General features: G+C 32.4%; 1 protein-coding gene across 1 annotated transcript; it reads right to left on the minus strand.

Moving 5' to 3' along the window:
• Positions 1–1,719: 1,719 nt before the first annotated feature.
• IFT46 (intraflagellar transport 46) lies at positions 1,720–8,271 on the minus strand. Its single transcript, XM_090112609.1, has 7 exons — positions 7,943–8,271; positions 6,704–6,812; positions 6,261–6,438; positions 4,444–4,607; positions 2,995–3,098; positions 2,306–2,418; positions 1,720–2,005 (listed from the first exon to the last, which is right to left on the minus strand). Exons 1-7 carry the CDS (start codon positions 8,198–8,200, stop codon positions 1,744–1,746), a joined length of 1,188 nt encoding a protein of 395 aa, XP_089968735.1. The 5' UTR covers positions 8,201–8,271; the 3' UTR covers positions 1,720–1,743.
• Between the last annotated feature and the right edge of the window lie 7,803 nt (positions 8,272–16,074).

The following is a 16,074-nucleotide window of genomic DNA, read 5'->3' on the forward strand; positions in this document are numbered from 1 at the left end:
AAAACAAGTGTTGAATGAAGCTTATGTTTAAACAGCATTATGAGGGCAAATACTATCAAAAACCACTTATATTGTTTCCATTTAAAACGTATTAATTAATAAGTTACATTAATTCTCTTCATCATCATTTTTTTAATAAAACTATTTCCCCAAGGACGATTGAATTTTGACATAGATAATAGAATCAATGTGACACATTTTAAAATGTGACCATAAACAAAATGTTCGTTTAAACATAAGCATAGCACACGGTACACTAGATATCACTTAGTATTTTTTTCGTCGATAATGTGTTCCTCGCTTTAATTTTGTTAAATTCTCGCTCCCTTATTCTAATGTGATGTAGTTATAAATAATAAAAGACAAAAAATTGTTTGTGATATGTTTTGAATGAGAAATTTATTTTGTACAAATGTGATGAATTTTTTTAATTTAATATTTTTTCGTATATTTTTTTTAACTTATCGCTTGTGTTCAAATAGTTATTATTTTCTTTAGTGATAAATGGCATAAATTTTCCTATTTAAGCGATTATGTAAGTGTGGGTGCAAAGAATGGAACTGTGATAAAATAAAAAGCTTTGTGACATTGCTATGTATGTAAATATAGGATTAATTGTAAATTCCTAGTGTATTTATATGAATAAGTCGCTTAAAATAACTTGTTAGAATTAATCCCCATTCACGCTCGAAAATAATTTAATTTCAACTTCTCTTTAGATAATATTAATATTCTATTATCTGTGGATTTTTGAGGATATGTGTATCATGCTGTCTCGCTCTGACTTTTTAAAATTCAAATGTCGAACATTATGAAGAACATTCTAGAACCTCAATAATTTTAAATAGTGAATAATAATTTTATCCATACCTTTCATAAAATATTATAATTAACGAAGTCTTCCAATAAAAAATTAACAGAAACAGATCTCATTTGTGAAACAACGAGTTAAATGATTAAAAAATAATCAAAAAATGACCTCAGTGAAGGTTAAATGTATAACCTAAAACATCTCTGAATATTAAAAAAGAAAAAATATTGCAAGAAAATGTATTTTATTTCGTGTAATTTTTCCTGGGTTATAAATATGTAGGGCTCTCATGAAACTGGGATATATTTTAAAATATAGTATCAATTGTCCTGCTAAATAATTCCCTTGTACAATTCCTAAGTACTTTTGTATCTGCACATTATAAAAAGTTAGCATAATATGTTTAATATGTTTACCAATCGTCCATTTTGTACAGTGCAAGAGCTATTTCATAGAACGTATATTTTGTTAATTGTAATGTTACTATTTGTATTTAACCACATGTATCTAGATAATGTATTATACAAATATACATATTGTATTGTTACATTTATAATAACTTTTTTATTCATTTTATTTTTATACTCGGTTCGATGAGAGCTCTATGTTGCATTACGTTCGAAAAAAAAAATATTTAAAAAATTGCCGACGTGATAAAATATTTTACCAATATTATAGTATCTAAACCAGAGGCTAACGAGTCAATAACAGATTGTAGTAAATGTATATTTTTAAAACGTGTAAATAAATAAAATTGCCAAAGTAATTGTTGTTTTATTCCTTTAATTAAGATACAAATTACATCGTACGTTTCATATTATGCAAATGTACATACATACATTAACACTACACTTCTTTGAAAAGGGGACTTAACTTAAAATGAAAAGACATTTACAGTGCATGTAGTTATTTATTTTTTTACATCAATAATATTATCCCTTTTCTTCTTTCATCCTATCCGCGTATAACTGCGAATTTTTGACAGCTGAATACAGACTAAACAGCAAATGTAGCGCTTGTATTCTGTCATTCAAAGTGTCACCGACGACGGGAATGTCAAACACGGCACAGATTAAATCTACGTATTCTGACAGCGAACAGTCGAGCGTGGAAGGCGGGAAACCGACATCGTTTAGCGTTTCTTCCATTGACTCTGGCCATTCTTCCATTAGGCTGTCTATGTCTGGCATTTTCCTGTAAATTATGCATTAATAGAGGATTATTAAAGTGAGGAAATTGATCAGATGTCAAATTCCTGAAAAATCCTGAAAAATCCCTTGCCAGATGTCTTTAATAGATAATAATATAACAAAGCAAGAGTTTATATTTGGACAAGCTTATCTCAAAAACTACTGGAACGAATTGAATTTTTTTTTGTCATCAACGAGAAACATTATGAAAGTGGAATAAAAGCATGTTATACCTAGCTAATAAAACCTTTTAGTAAGAGCAAGGCTCACGTAAACTGTACTTTAGATTAAAAAGAAAACATACGCAGTATAAGTGACGGTGGGTGCCGGCTTTGACATGTGCAGCTCACTGACATCCTTGATCCAGCGCTCGATCGCTTTTGGGTTCTTCTCTGCGTTATCTATCTTCTTTGTTAACTGAAATATGAATAAAATGTTTCATAACGCATCTGATGTTTTATTTCCACGATTATGACTCCTTTGACTGTGATTAATCAGAATAGTTCACAAGACTGCACTGTAATGATCCCAATCCTGAACGAAATGCAGTAAGTATCTAATAATAGGAAAAATATCAGTTATGTAAATCTTCAATCCTATCCTATCCTATCCTACTATTATTATAAATGCGAAAGTTTGTGAGGATGGATGTGTATGTGTAAGTTTGTTACTCTTTCACGCAAATACTACTGAACCGATTACAATGAAATTAAGCACACATATAGAGGGTAACTTGGATTAACACTTAGGATAGGTTTTATCTCGGAAATCCCACGGGAACGGGAACTATGCGGGGTTTTCTTTGAAAACGCGTGCGGAAAGCTAGTTATATTATAAAGAGCTTTTGTTGGCTAGAGATACTCAAAACTATTGAATCGATTTTAAAACAACTTGAACGAGCTGTAGACTGTAATATTATTTGTATCTAGTGTACCATTCAACCCAAACGTCCGTGGCACAACGATAGTCATATAAAATAAATAAAAGAATTACCACAGTAGACTTAGCGCTCGATGTTTTCGATATGGCACGTAGTTGCAAGTGTAACAACGCCGATTCGCTTTGCTCAGCCGACGGCTCATCTAGTATCGTTAAACCTAAAAAAACAGGAATTAAACCCAGATTTCCACATAGCTGTACGATGTCCTATTTGGATTTAAAACGCAGTTATTGTCCCATTCAAGGTTCAAGCTATAATTAAACTGAGTTTACGATTTAGCGGTGTTGATGCCAACGACTTTTGGTTTAAATTTTTCCACCGGAAACGCATTCTAAATCACATAGCTTAGATTTTTAAACTAGCTTGCTAACATATTAAAATATGAAAGTTAATAATGGATTCGATTGTTCATATCTATGAACAATCGAATCATGGACGATGGATCTCCATCTAAAATGTCTCATATATATAGTAGGTAAACAGTAGTTATCTAAACCTAAGTTATTAATATTTTAATATGAATTTATCTTAATCAGCCCAGTTATTTCGAAACTATGTTTACCAACGCGTACGCATGTTAGTTTTATTTATAAATAACAGAAGACAGTTATAGTTCAAGAACATATTTGACGTGAATGTAGTTACATAGCTAAATCTTGCAGTCAAATAAGATTAATAGCATTAGACATCTGTTTGCCGCCAATTTATTGCAGTTTAATTTTGACAGCTGCTTTTTTTAATTCTGTTTTGTAGATAGACGATAGTTTGTAGATTGTTCTTGAATTTTAAGAGGATATAATTATAATATTTTATATGTAGTTATTAATCTGCCAAATAAACACATTTTGGCTTTCAAAGGATAGAGTACATTATACTCAATTGAATGTACCTACCTACCTATATCTCTAGAGAATGTACGATAAGAGAAGATGAAAATTTAGAGCATGATGTCACAGACAAAATATGACGTTAATTATATTTACATTGTTTTCACTTCACAGCAAATTCAATGTTTATGTTGCTAATTTCAAGATAAGATTTGGCTGAACGAACTAGCACTCGATGTATTTTTAAATATAGGTCAGATCACAATTCAAGTGCATGCGTTAAAAATTATAGTATAGAAATTCGAATATATTTTTGCATTTCGAAATAGAAATGTCGATGAATTAAGATGAAAGATAAATTTACTGATTTTGCGTTGGAAAGTCCGGTTAAAAAATACTTGTTTACATTCATTAAATAACTTACAAATGAAAGCAAACATTTACCTTTTCTTTATAATATATTATATACCTATGCCGAAACTAATTACCTATTGACTATCATACAAACAAAACTAACACAAATTATCAATAAACCTCTTGCTCAGCTTCACTTTTATTAAAGCGTCTGCGTCGCCTACAGCGGGCACGTACTCCGGCATGAAGGCTTGCGACTTCAACTTTATCTTTTGCTCTATGTATCTAGTGTAAATAACTATATTTTAAACAATAACTCACCCAAATTATCAATAAACTCAAGCGCCTGCTCAGCGAGGGTCGCCCGCGGCCCGCACGCCGGGGCCGTCACTTTTATGAACGCATCCGCGTCGCCAACAGCCGGCACGTACTCCGGCACGAAGGGTTGTAGCTTGAACTCGATGTCGATCTTTTGCGGCGTGTATCTAGTGGGTTTAGTTTTGTTTAAATATAGGTAAATCATACAATCCAACAGGAAATTGTCACATGCTGAAAGAAAAAGCTTTTTTGCTCTTTTGAAGAAAGCTTTTAGCCTCCTAGACATAAAATAAAATAAAATGAGAGCCCATGTGCTTTGCCCATGTGTTAATCACAATAATTATACTTAAACTACATCTAATCTCATTCAACTCCCTCTAATCCAGATTAACCCTTTTAGAATACAAATTAATAGAAAGCGAAAAAATATTAGCATTTTCGATTATTAACTGATTTTAACCTGATACATTTTTCAATGCAATAGAAACACATTTCTTAAGCATCCTATGGATATTCTGGCGTCATCCATAAATAGCCATTGGTATCTTCAGTAGTAACATATCAACATATAGATCGTCATAAACTTCAAACCGAAACTCATAGAGTAATATAATATACCTATACGGCCGAAACTAAGAATGCCAACACTTCTAAAAGTTCTTTTTTGAAGAGTCTAAAAACTTACCTATTAATAGATATTTACATATTTTTTTCTTTTGAAAAAAAGTCATATTATTTTTCGTAACTTTCGAATATTTAATTTTAAAGTAACCATGTATCACCGTTTAATTTGATTATTTATCATATATACAGTAATATTTAAATATGAATCAATCAAACTTTCAATGCAGACGGATATTTATTTACAAATTTTAATATAAATTCAATATTAGCTAACTATACGTTGAAAGTTGATACGTATCTTTTAATTCAACCAAACAAGTGAACTCATAAGCATAAACTCAAGGAATAGTTAATAGTGTAATTGATTCGCATTGAATAAATTTAAACCAGCTTTTCTCAAATAAAGACGACACTTCACACAACATGCACGCTTTCACCGCATTAAAATGTAGAAATCTCATTGTTGCTTTCATATAGTTACATAGGTATCACATATAAATATTATAGTCATCATGACACAGATGCTGCTTAAAGAATTGCAAACTAAAATCGAAACTTATACATACATTGATATTCATTCATTTTATTTACGAGCTGCAGAATGTTTTAATTAGAAAGAGCCAAAATTTCACAAATCAAAGGAAAGTCGACATAATATTTCTCGATTATATTTAACCATACTTAATTTAGCATAATTTAATATTATTTAATAGTTTACATTTACTTTCTTCTGGCTGCTATGCATCACGTAACATAATATGACAGAATAAATTAAAAAACTTCATGAAATTGTAAATTAAAAATAATATGTGCTCACATTACTTCAGACTTAATGATGTAATAAATATTATTATAATTTGAATATGTATTTATACATTTGTATAAGCGATTAACTATGAACTTGTTGAACAATGAATCTCGTTAGGTACCTAGTTAAGTAACTGAACATTAAAAAAACTTTAGATGATTTGATGATTTATTTGATTCCACCAACTAAATAATATTCCATCTCCTACGCTGACACCATTTGCGTATATATTATATCATTTGCGTATATAATATGTATTGTATTATTTACACATTTAAATGATAATAATACATACCTATATTCAGTCCTGTAATATCCTGCAATAGTTAAATTACATAATTGCTGTATTACCTAATACGTGTTGCTATGAGGATTTTGTTCCACTCACTTCATAATATACTGGAATATATTCTCCATTTCCGGGGGCACCTTAAGGTCTGCAAACTGCTTGGGATCATAAGCTCCCTCTGCTGGTATCACCACGCCGCGTTTCTTGCCACTCCCTGCTGTTGGCAGCACTGGGTCTGGTCTTGTCAAATCTGGCTCTATATCTCCGGAATCTGTTTCTAAAAAAAATACCTACGTATATTATGATTAAAGCCTAGAAATGCTTGATGGTAAAATAAAATAGAAAATATCCTGTTTGATCGCTAGTAGCTACCTGCATAATATTATGAGAAATGTATTCTATTGTAGCCACAAATAAGATCGGATAACATGGTTAAACTTAAAACCTATACGGTAGCATTATTTGCGGTGAATTTGGTAAATACGTGGACAGTAATACAATATCTTAATAGAATTTTAAGCAGAATAGTAGAGAATACTAACCAGAATTGGAAGAATCATGGCGTCTGCTCGACTGCCGGGACAATTCGGTAGATTCTTTGGTTTGCTTCACCTCATCCTTATCTGAATGTTTAGACTTTCTGTCAGGGGACTGTAAATATTATTTTAATTTAAAATATTGTTTCGAGCATTCACATTTTTGTACTCCAATCCTCTCTATATTTATTTTGTAATATTTTATAACTAACAATATAATTTGTTTGTGCATCGTTCGTCTTCAGCATAAACAATTCACCTACAACAGCTATTATCAAAAAGTTGCGTAAAACTGATTCTTTAAAAGGAAGACCTACCTAATTATACATTTTATCTATACTAATGTTCTAATATTATAAAGAGGAAATGGTTTGTAATTATGTATAAACTACTGGACCGATTTCAAAAATTCTTTCACCATTAGAAAGCTGCATCTTCACTGAGCAACATAGGCTAGGTTTTATCCCGGAAATCCCACGGGAACGGGAACTATCCGGGTTTTTCTTTGAAAACGCGGGCGAGGCTGCAGGCGGAAAGCTATGTAACAATATATTTTTAAAGGGATAAAGAATCATGTTTTTATTTTCTCGGGTTCCCCTATTGATACTAGAGTAACTATTCAAGTATCAATTCATTAAATGTTGCGATCTAAGATTACCGAGTCAATTATTTTAACAAAACTACATTAACAATCTCTTGTCTAACCACTTCCGTAAACAAATATAGAGGCTACTTTTACTACTTTTACTGGTATACAAACAATTGTGGAGAAATTGTAACTAGAGCGTGAATGATTATTCAGAGTATGTGTGGGCCACCATTGTCATACGATACCCACGTCTCTTGGTCAAATGTAGTTAACCAATTTGCGAAACGACTTTAAAATATAATTTATTAGGGTTAATTGTAATTGTTTAATATGATCGAGCCGTTCAAGATAAAACCTGTAGCCATATAGATATTAGGTACAGTCGAATTTTGCTAGGCTAGGTAAATTTTCACGTCTAAACTCTAAACCAAACCATGGATTTCTAGTAATTGGATGTATACGTAAAAAAATTCAACCTTTAGGTACAGTACATAAGGTAAAGGTTACCTAAGTATATACTAAATCAATAATTTCAAGAGATATTCTAGTCTAGACTCTAGTGGAAATAAATTTAAGTTCAATGCACTCTTTACTTTGAATAGCTGAATTTATAAATGTAAGAAACGAAAAATAAAGCATAATATTATTAAATGTACCAGATCCTCCTCCGAAAAGTTCTCAAATTTGTCCGGACTGGAATCGCTTTCGGAATCCGAGTCGAAATCGTGGCGAGCGGTGTGCCGCACGGGCGGGTTGAATTTGGACATTTCCTCAAGTCCCTCCTCAGAGCTGGGGCTATCTATCTCTGTGCCGTTCACCTCCACCGTCTCGTCGTACATTTGTTGGATGTCATTACAACCCTTCAAGTCTGGCGAGAATGACAGCGTTTGGCAGTGTTTGCTGCTGGTCGCCATGGCAACCGTGGCGCGGGAGACACGGAGCGCCTTGCTGATGGTTTATAAATGATACGAAAAGAGTATGGCTAGAATCTGCAGGGTTTCGGGGCTGGTACGATGCTACACCATTTGTGCATGACATGTGATTTGGTGTCGCACATAATGATCGTTAACGCCACGCCCTTTTTCTATTGCATTTTGGTTGAAAATCCTATGAAACGTGCCAAAGTATACGAGAGAATATGATACACTGTACACTTATTTATACTAATCGTACTTTTGAAAACAATCTTTTCCTATTTTTTTAATAAAAGTAGCCTAAATCAATCCCTATAACATTTTAATATAATATGAAGCTAACGTAATCTTATCAAAATCGATCCAGCCGTTGCGCATTAGTTTAGCTGTGAGAAAAAAAACGCATGGGTGACAAGAAGACGATCACAAGTTCTTATGACATTAAAAATAGCCATATAAATTTAATTTACCTATTAAAATAAATAGAAAATATGTTCTTCGAACACAAATAGGTAACTAGGTACCTATGAGATCAATTATTATTGATGAAAAGACTGTATCATTTACGCTTGATCAGTCGAGTAGGACGGATTCTTTGTTCTACAATGATAATATAAGTTCTATACATTTATATTACTGCTAATAACCTACATGAGGTTGTATCTAGTTTTAGCCGGATAAAGTTAGATATGAGTTATTGGTGGTAAAACTTAAGGGTATCTCTTTGAATTCAGCTAGCGCTAGTTTTTAGTTTGTTTATGATTTTTAATTACATATTTACATACCTATTTAAATTTTGCTATTTGAACCGCTTCGAAGAATCGAAATGTTTTGTTTTTCGGAAGACTAACAAAAAGTATCTGGTGATCACACTGTGTGAAATTCTGTATAAATGAAAAGAAAATTGATCAGTGCAACAGATATGAAATACAATTTACCAATACCTAACAATAGAGACACGAATTTTAATTATTACCGTTACTAGCTGTCCCGGCGAACTTTGTACCGCCCTGTCAATGAATGTTGTGTTACCTTTTAGCTGAACTAATTTAGGCTTTGATGAACGTAATACAATACAATACAAAATAAATATTTATATGGATTGATATGTAATAGTATTTTATTTTATTTCTTCAAACACGTCTCAGAGAAAAATGACTGAATTTTAATAATTTGTGCAGCATGGATTAATTATTTTCATTCTATAACTGTTATCGACCACGCCATCGTTTCGTTTCACTTTAGTTGTGATAATAATTTTACCACTATCATTGGGCGATCGACGCTGATACAGTGGGTAACCATCGTTGCCTGTGATGGTCTCTGCCATCAATTTTCGTGGATACCTTTTGGTACACTCACTGTCAAGCATGCATGGTGATTGGTGGTTGATGGTGTCACACGGTCCATGAATCATATTCGTGATAACAACGTTATGTCGGTCTAGATCGGTTTCAGGATTAGCAATCCCCGCACACTCATATATTTTATCTGCCCGAATCCTTTCGACTAACCAAATTAAAATGTGTGCATGCTGCAAGCCAGATTGTTGTCATTCGATTGAATACATCCATCATTGAATAATCCCAAAGATGTGTTCTATTAATGTAATCCATCAGTGCTTGAAAACACGTGTGGTGATGTCGTGCCGATCACTTGATATTTGTCCGGGAAGCAGCAGTTGAATAATTTCCATCCATTTCGGATTACATATAAATGTAATGAATAAATCTGGCCGAACATATTAATATTATTATGTCATTGCATCTTGCGCATATTCACTTGGGCTACCTGTATCGCCGGTAAAATAATCAATAGACCAAAATTTTCTGCACCTTCTTCTGTGCTAATTGCATCGCATAAATGGATGTAATCTTCAAAACGCAATTTAGCTTGTTTATAGCAATATTGTTGACGCAGTCGACGAAATCGCAACAAATAATTGTCAGAATTTTTACATTTTTATAGAATTTTTTTAATAATTAATCGAACTAAACTTCTTGGTTAGTTTCCCCACCAAAAATACTTTATTAATTTCTGAAAACACGCGTAAACACAAACATTTGAGGAATTTTTATGTTTTATTGCACTTTTTAATAATTGATTTTAAAATAAATACAAAAAATATTTATTCACCCTTTTTAATGTTTTATTATTTTACACATAATACATTTTTGAACGCATGAATGTCAAACATTATTTTCCGTATTTGACAGGATTGACAACTGATGTACGAAAATCAAAATTTTGGGAAAATATTTATTCGTCTAGTTTTTGTTGTTTTTATGATTTATTCTTCTATTCTGGACGGAGACAAATCCAACGAATCTAAAACCATGAAAATTGGTTCAGTAGAACTCGAGTTATAAGTGTTGGAACATACAGACTTTCTTTTATATATATAGATTACCTAATTGAACCTAATTCCAACCAGCTAAAACTAGTTCTAACCGCTCTCAAGATTACCCGCAACATAAACATCGTAATTACAAGCCTCTAATGATCCGTGAGCGAGAGCATAAACGCACTCAGATGTTACAATTGGCAATGACATTGCGAATAGATGTTCTTACTGAAGAAATAACGTGTGCTAAATACCGGTGTGACAGTATTGAATCATTACTGCTACTGACTTGATGATGGAGGTTCTGAGTTACATTTTTTGTTCCATTTTGTGTTTATGCTTAGTATTTATGTATAAGTGTATAAATAAGCTATTAAAATTAATAAGCACTATATACTTTTTTTTTTATAGTGGGAAAATCTTCAAAAGATACCCACGGCCCCCGAGGAAGGAGCCGTGGGTTATGTCGGATTCTTACCGACTAAAACCCCACTGTGTTCCGTCGAGCCGCCGCGGGTATTTGTTAGAATTCTTCCGCGACAAGCACTATATACCAAGTATCTAAAGGCAAATGTGTTGTTATTATATTATGTAGTCATCGTCCTTACAAAATACAAAGTACCTTCCAAAGATTTTGAATTTCGCTTTGATGATTTGATCTCTACTAATATCATAAATACGAAAGTAAATCTGTCTGTCTATCTCTCAAGCGCGGATCCAGGGGGGGGGGGTCACGGGGTCATGACCCCCCCCTGGGCTAGGTCCACGACCTAAGTGGACCACTAATTTAATATTAACTTTTTTAAATTAACAAATTAATACTGTTCAATATGATGTTTTTATTGAATTTTGAGACATAAAAGTAATATAGAACAATGAAATCAATTACAAACGGTAACGGAAGAGAATATAACAAAAATTATAGAAAAAGTTTATTAGAGTCGACCTGTGGTCGTAATTTAAGGAAAAATAACAGGTTTTTCGATTTTTAAAAAAAACTATAACTGCGGAATAAAGTGTAATGGTAAAGTTGTAGGGTCAACCGGGGCAAATGCAACTATGGGGCTATGGCAACTAGTTATCATAACTAATTTATTAGAGTTGTTGTAATATATCGCCACCTATGATTCAATAACTCAACGACTAATAAATCTTACAAGTAATAGATGGTGCCACTACGATGAAAACTATTTGATTGATAGGCCATTGTGTCAAACCGCTATTTTGAAGTTGGTGTGCGTAAAAACAGGTGTCGAGTTTTACAGACAAAAAAATTGTTTAGGAGTGATTTTTTGCAGGTGTTTTTGATTGGACACGATTATCACAAGCCGTTAAGCATATTTCATTTATATTTTTAATGCGTTAGTTGACTCTATTTTGTGTTATTGATGCAGTTACAATTGCCTCATGAAAATTTCACTGTGGGGTTATTGCAACTGTGAGGTTAGTTACAATAGCCCCTTATATTTTTGTATGAAACTAAAAACACTAGTGATGTGACAGTGTCGATATTTTTATTATGTATCCTTCTTGGTAGTCAAAATATACTTTCTTTATGATTAATTAAAGAAGAACCATCGATTATTTCTTCGATATTATACCCAGAGACGGGTTCATAAGTAAAATTAAAATTAGATAAAGCGTGGTTAAAGACTATAAGTAACTAAAAACGATAGGTAGGATAGTTCTGTGATTGTTCAAGTAATTTTTAGTTAACGGTTGATTAACTAATAAACGTATTTTGTTTGGTTTACGTTTTTAACAATATTTAACACAAAGAATATTATTTGTTCTGACCAAAAACTAAAATTGACTTAGTAGGTAGGTAGGTACACTGTAATTTTTTTTTGTTGCGATTTAAAGTGGTAAATCAAAGTACTTAGGTACATGAGATTTTCCTCTAAATAATGCGGCGCCATCTACGATCGCAACGTTATTGTATAGATAACGTTATTGTATATATATATAGAATAATAAAAATATATCGATGAATAAGTTTTTTGCATTCCCCACACTAATTCTCTAACAAATAGTTGCATTTGCCCCACATTTAGAAAAATAAGATTTTTCCTGAAAACTCGTCCTTGCTACACGGTAATCCAGTTCAAAATCCTATGAATAACATGAAATCTCATAAATATATTCTATATTCGTTGTTTTATATGAAATAGAAGAAGAGCTATGGCAGTTAGTTGCATTTACCCCCGACTAGGGGTTAATGTAACTTTTTCTACCAATTTTAGGAAATATTCTCACTACCAGTTATTTATAAGACTACTGTATTGCTTGATTGGTTTAAAATAATCTTGAATAAATACAAAAAACAATAAATGGGTCAAATAAATGACCAAATATAAAAGGAGATAACTGCAACCGATCAAACTTGAGACTTGTTATTTTTTAGTTGCATTTGCCCCGGTTGACCCTATATTGTAATTAATTTTTTTTTCTACAACTTTTGCTGTTACACTTTTCACACAAAAAATATCGAAATATCCCGTTCGTGGATAAGACATAAAATAGCAATTTTTTTTTAAATGAACAATAGAAAATACAGTCAAATTACAACAAAAAATCGGCCAAGTACGCGTCGGACTCGCGCACCGAGGACTCCGAGCAAACATATTTTTTCATTATGTTGCAGTTGTATCTTACAATTTTGTATAAAGGATTTTTTTCTTTATCTGTGCTTGTAAGTGCTTAAGTCGTTGCTTTTAACCAAATTTCAAGACTGTGTTCACGGGAAGTACCTTGTAGGTTTTGATTGATGATTCCCTTGCAAGTAGTTGCGAATTACAGAATATGCGGCTCTAATTGCTTTTTCTTCAGATTGCGTTGACGTAGAATTTGAATTAAATAACAGATTTAAGTTATTATAGACCTGAGTTCTGATGTGAATATCAATTAAATACATGAAGACGTTCATGAGTAAAGGGATTGTAAGTTTAAAATTATTAAAATTTAATTTAATTAAATAATTAGGGTTTTCGCAGTTATTACTTTTTACTCAATTTCAAGACTGTGTTTACGGGACAGGGTGCTCCCTGCAGGTATTGATTCCCTTGCTAATGTCGAAATCCTACGGTCTACGGTCCCTTGATGCTGTGAAAAATTCAAACGTTTTAGCCAACGCAATCAAAAGATGCAGCTGTAATTGCTGAAACTTTTCGACACTCCCTAAGAAATCAAAACCTACAGGGTAGTTCCCGAGTACACAAAGTCATGAAATTTAGTACAATCAAACGTCTTATAACGCAGACTAGCTTACCGCCCGCGGCTTCGCCCGCTTTCTCTAAAACCTTATAAATAATATACTATTCCTCTTGAATCACTCATCTTTAAAAAAACTGCATCGAAATTCGTTGCGTAGTTTTAAAGATTTAATCATACATAGGAACATAGGCACAGAGACAACGACTTTGTTTACTAATTGCGAAAAGCATGAATTTTTCCTTAGATTATAATATAAAAAAATATAAAAAAAAAATTTAACATACAACCCTGTTACTCATGAACGCTGACATGTATTAACTTGATATTCATACCAAAAACTCAAGTCTATAATACCTTTACGCTATAATAAAATCAAACTTCTATGTCAACGAATCAGAAGATACAGCCGTAAATGCCGAAAAATTTCGCAAATTTCGACATTCGCAAGGGAATCAAAACTCAAAACCTACAGGATACTTTCCGTAAACTCAGAATCTTGAAATTCGGTACAAAGCAACATCTTATAGTACAGATACAGGAATAATTGCAAAAAATATATATATTTTCAAGTTTGTCTGCCTATCAAGACCCTTTTTCTCAGGAACGCGTGGAGGTATCAATCTGAAATTCATACCGAATACTCAAATCTACGGTTCCTTATAGCTGTGAAAAAATCAAACTTATAAGCCAACGCAATCAAAAGATACAGCCGTTTATGCCGTAAATTATCGCAAATTTCGACAATATTTCAAGGGAATCAAAATCTATAGGTATTGTACTATTTCCTGTGAACACACAGTTCTGAAATTTGGTTAAAAGCAATGTCAGCACAGATGGAGGAAAAATTGCTAAAACATAAATTTCATGCTTATCAACATTCGCAAGTGTTGCCAGGAATCAAAACCTACAGGGTACTTCCCCTGAACACAGAATCTTGATATTTAATTTTTATTTAATAGAAACTTACGTATTATAGCACAGATAAAGGAAAAATTGCAAAAATCATAAATTTAATATTAAAACATATAAAAATGTTTGTACGGAATCGTACTCTTGGTTCGCCAATCCGACTCGCACTTGACCAATTTTTTTTAAATCTATGTATCAATTAAAATTACCAAAATATAGCTTTTAAAAATTGACCACGTCTATGTGACCCCCCCCTGGCACTAAAGCTGGATCCGCCCTTGCTATCTCTTCTTCACGCTTATCCATTGATTTGTATTAAATTTGGCACAAAGATAGTTTGAGACCTATGAAAAGCCATAGAATAGGTATTATCCGGAAATCCCCCGGGAACAAAAACTACACAGGTTTTCCTTTGACTACGCGGGCGTAAAGCCACGTAATAAAACCTGACATCTATAATCTTTATCAAATCACAGAATTAATATCAACCTTTTAATAACAACGTAAAATTTTGTTTATACATTGTGCCTCGCTCATACCTTTCACCGTTATAATCTCAATATAATTTATTGCGCTTCTGAGTTCAACCGTAAAGCATGATTCATGCAACTTCACTGAAATATCGATACCATTATAAAATACCTTTCAGAATATATAGGTACTAGTGGTCCGCCCCTGCTTCCCCGTGGTACATATTTCGCAATAAAAGGTAGCCTATGTTCTTTCTCAGAGTCTAAAGATTGTCTGTGCCAAATTTCATCAAAATCGGTCCAGTATAGTTTATGCGTGAAAACCATACATACATACATACATACAAACCTTTCCTCTTTATAATATGTTTTAGTATAGATAAACCTTATGAGATGTCCCATGTTCGCTTGTGTATGGACCAATGCATATCTCGCCTTTCAATGAATGATTTTCTATATTAATAAAGGTACACCTACTATCACACTGGGAATCGAACCCGCATCTTGCTCTAACCACTGTACCAGAGATCGCTTTCTTACTATAATTTGACACGCATAATATTATCTTATCCATCTATAGCATTAGAAACTACCTAGTTAATTAAATCACTTTTTTAAATATTTATTTCAGTATTACCTCAAAGTGGATTAGCTGATTGGATGAAAAGTTGTATGCACCTCAACTTAGTCATTCATAATAATTTTAAATGTAAAATCAAGAATATTCTTTGCGTGTGTGCTCGTTATCTAATTGTGCTCAAATAAACGTACAAATTGAACATGATGGTATATTATGTATGTATGTTATGAATGAATAATTGACCAAGTTATAAATATTACACTGTATTTGTTTTAAGCAAAATAATTAACTAGTTCTTATTTCAATATTTATTATTGTATTATATTTTACCTAAAATGGAATTTATATTTTATAGTTA

This window comes from Colias eurytheme, chromosome 18 (genome assembly GCF_061535395.1).
Source record: "Colias eurytheme isolate Ceu_HAF_F1 chromosome 18, ilColEury1 Martin Lab GWU primary, whole genome shotgun sequence".
NCBI classification, from domain to species: Eukaryota; Metazoa; Arthropoda; class Insecta; order Lepidoptera; family Pieridae; genus Colias; species Colias eurytheme.

Coding starts and splice junctions, on each gene's coding strand:
- IFT46 (XM_090112609.1), bottom strand. CDS start 8,200: ATGGCGACCAGCAGCAAACACTGCCAAACGCTGTCATTCTCGCCAGAC. Junction 4,608..6,260: donor ATATTCCAGTATATTATGAA/GTGAGTGGAACA, acceptor TAAACCCACTAG/ATACACGCCGCAAAAGATCG. Junction 2,419..2,994: donor CGAGCGCTAAGTCTACTGTG/GTAATTCTTTTA, acceptor TTCATATTTCAG/TTAACAAAGAAGATAGATAA.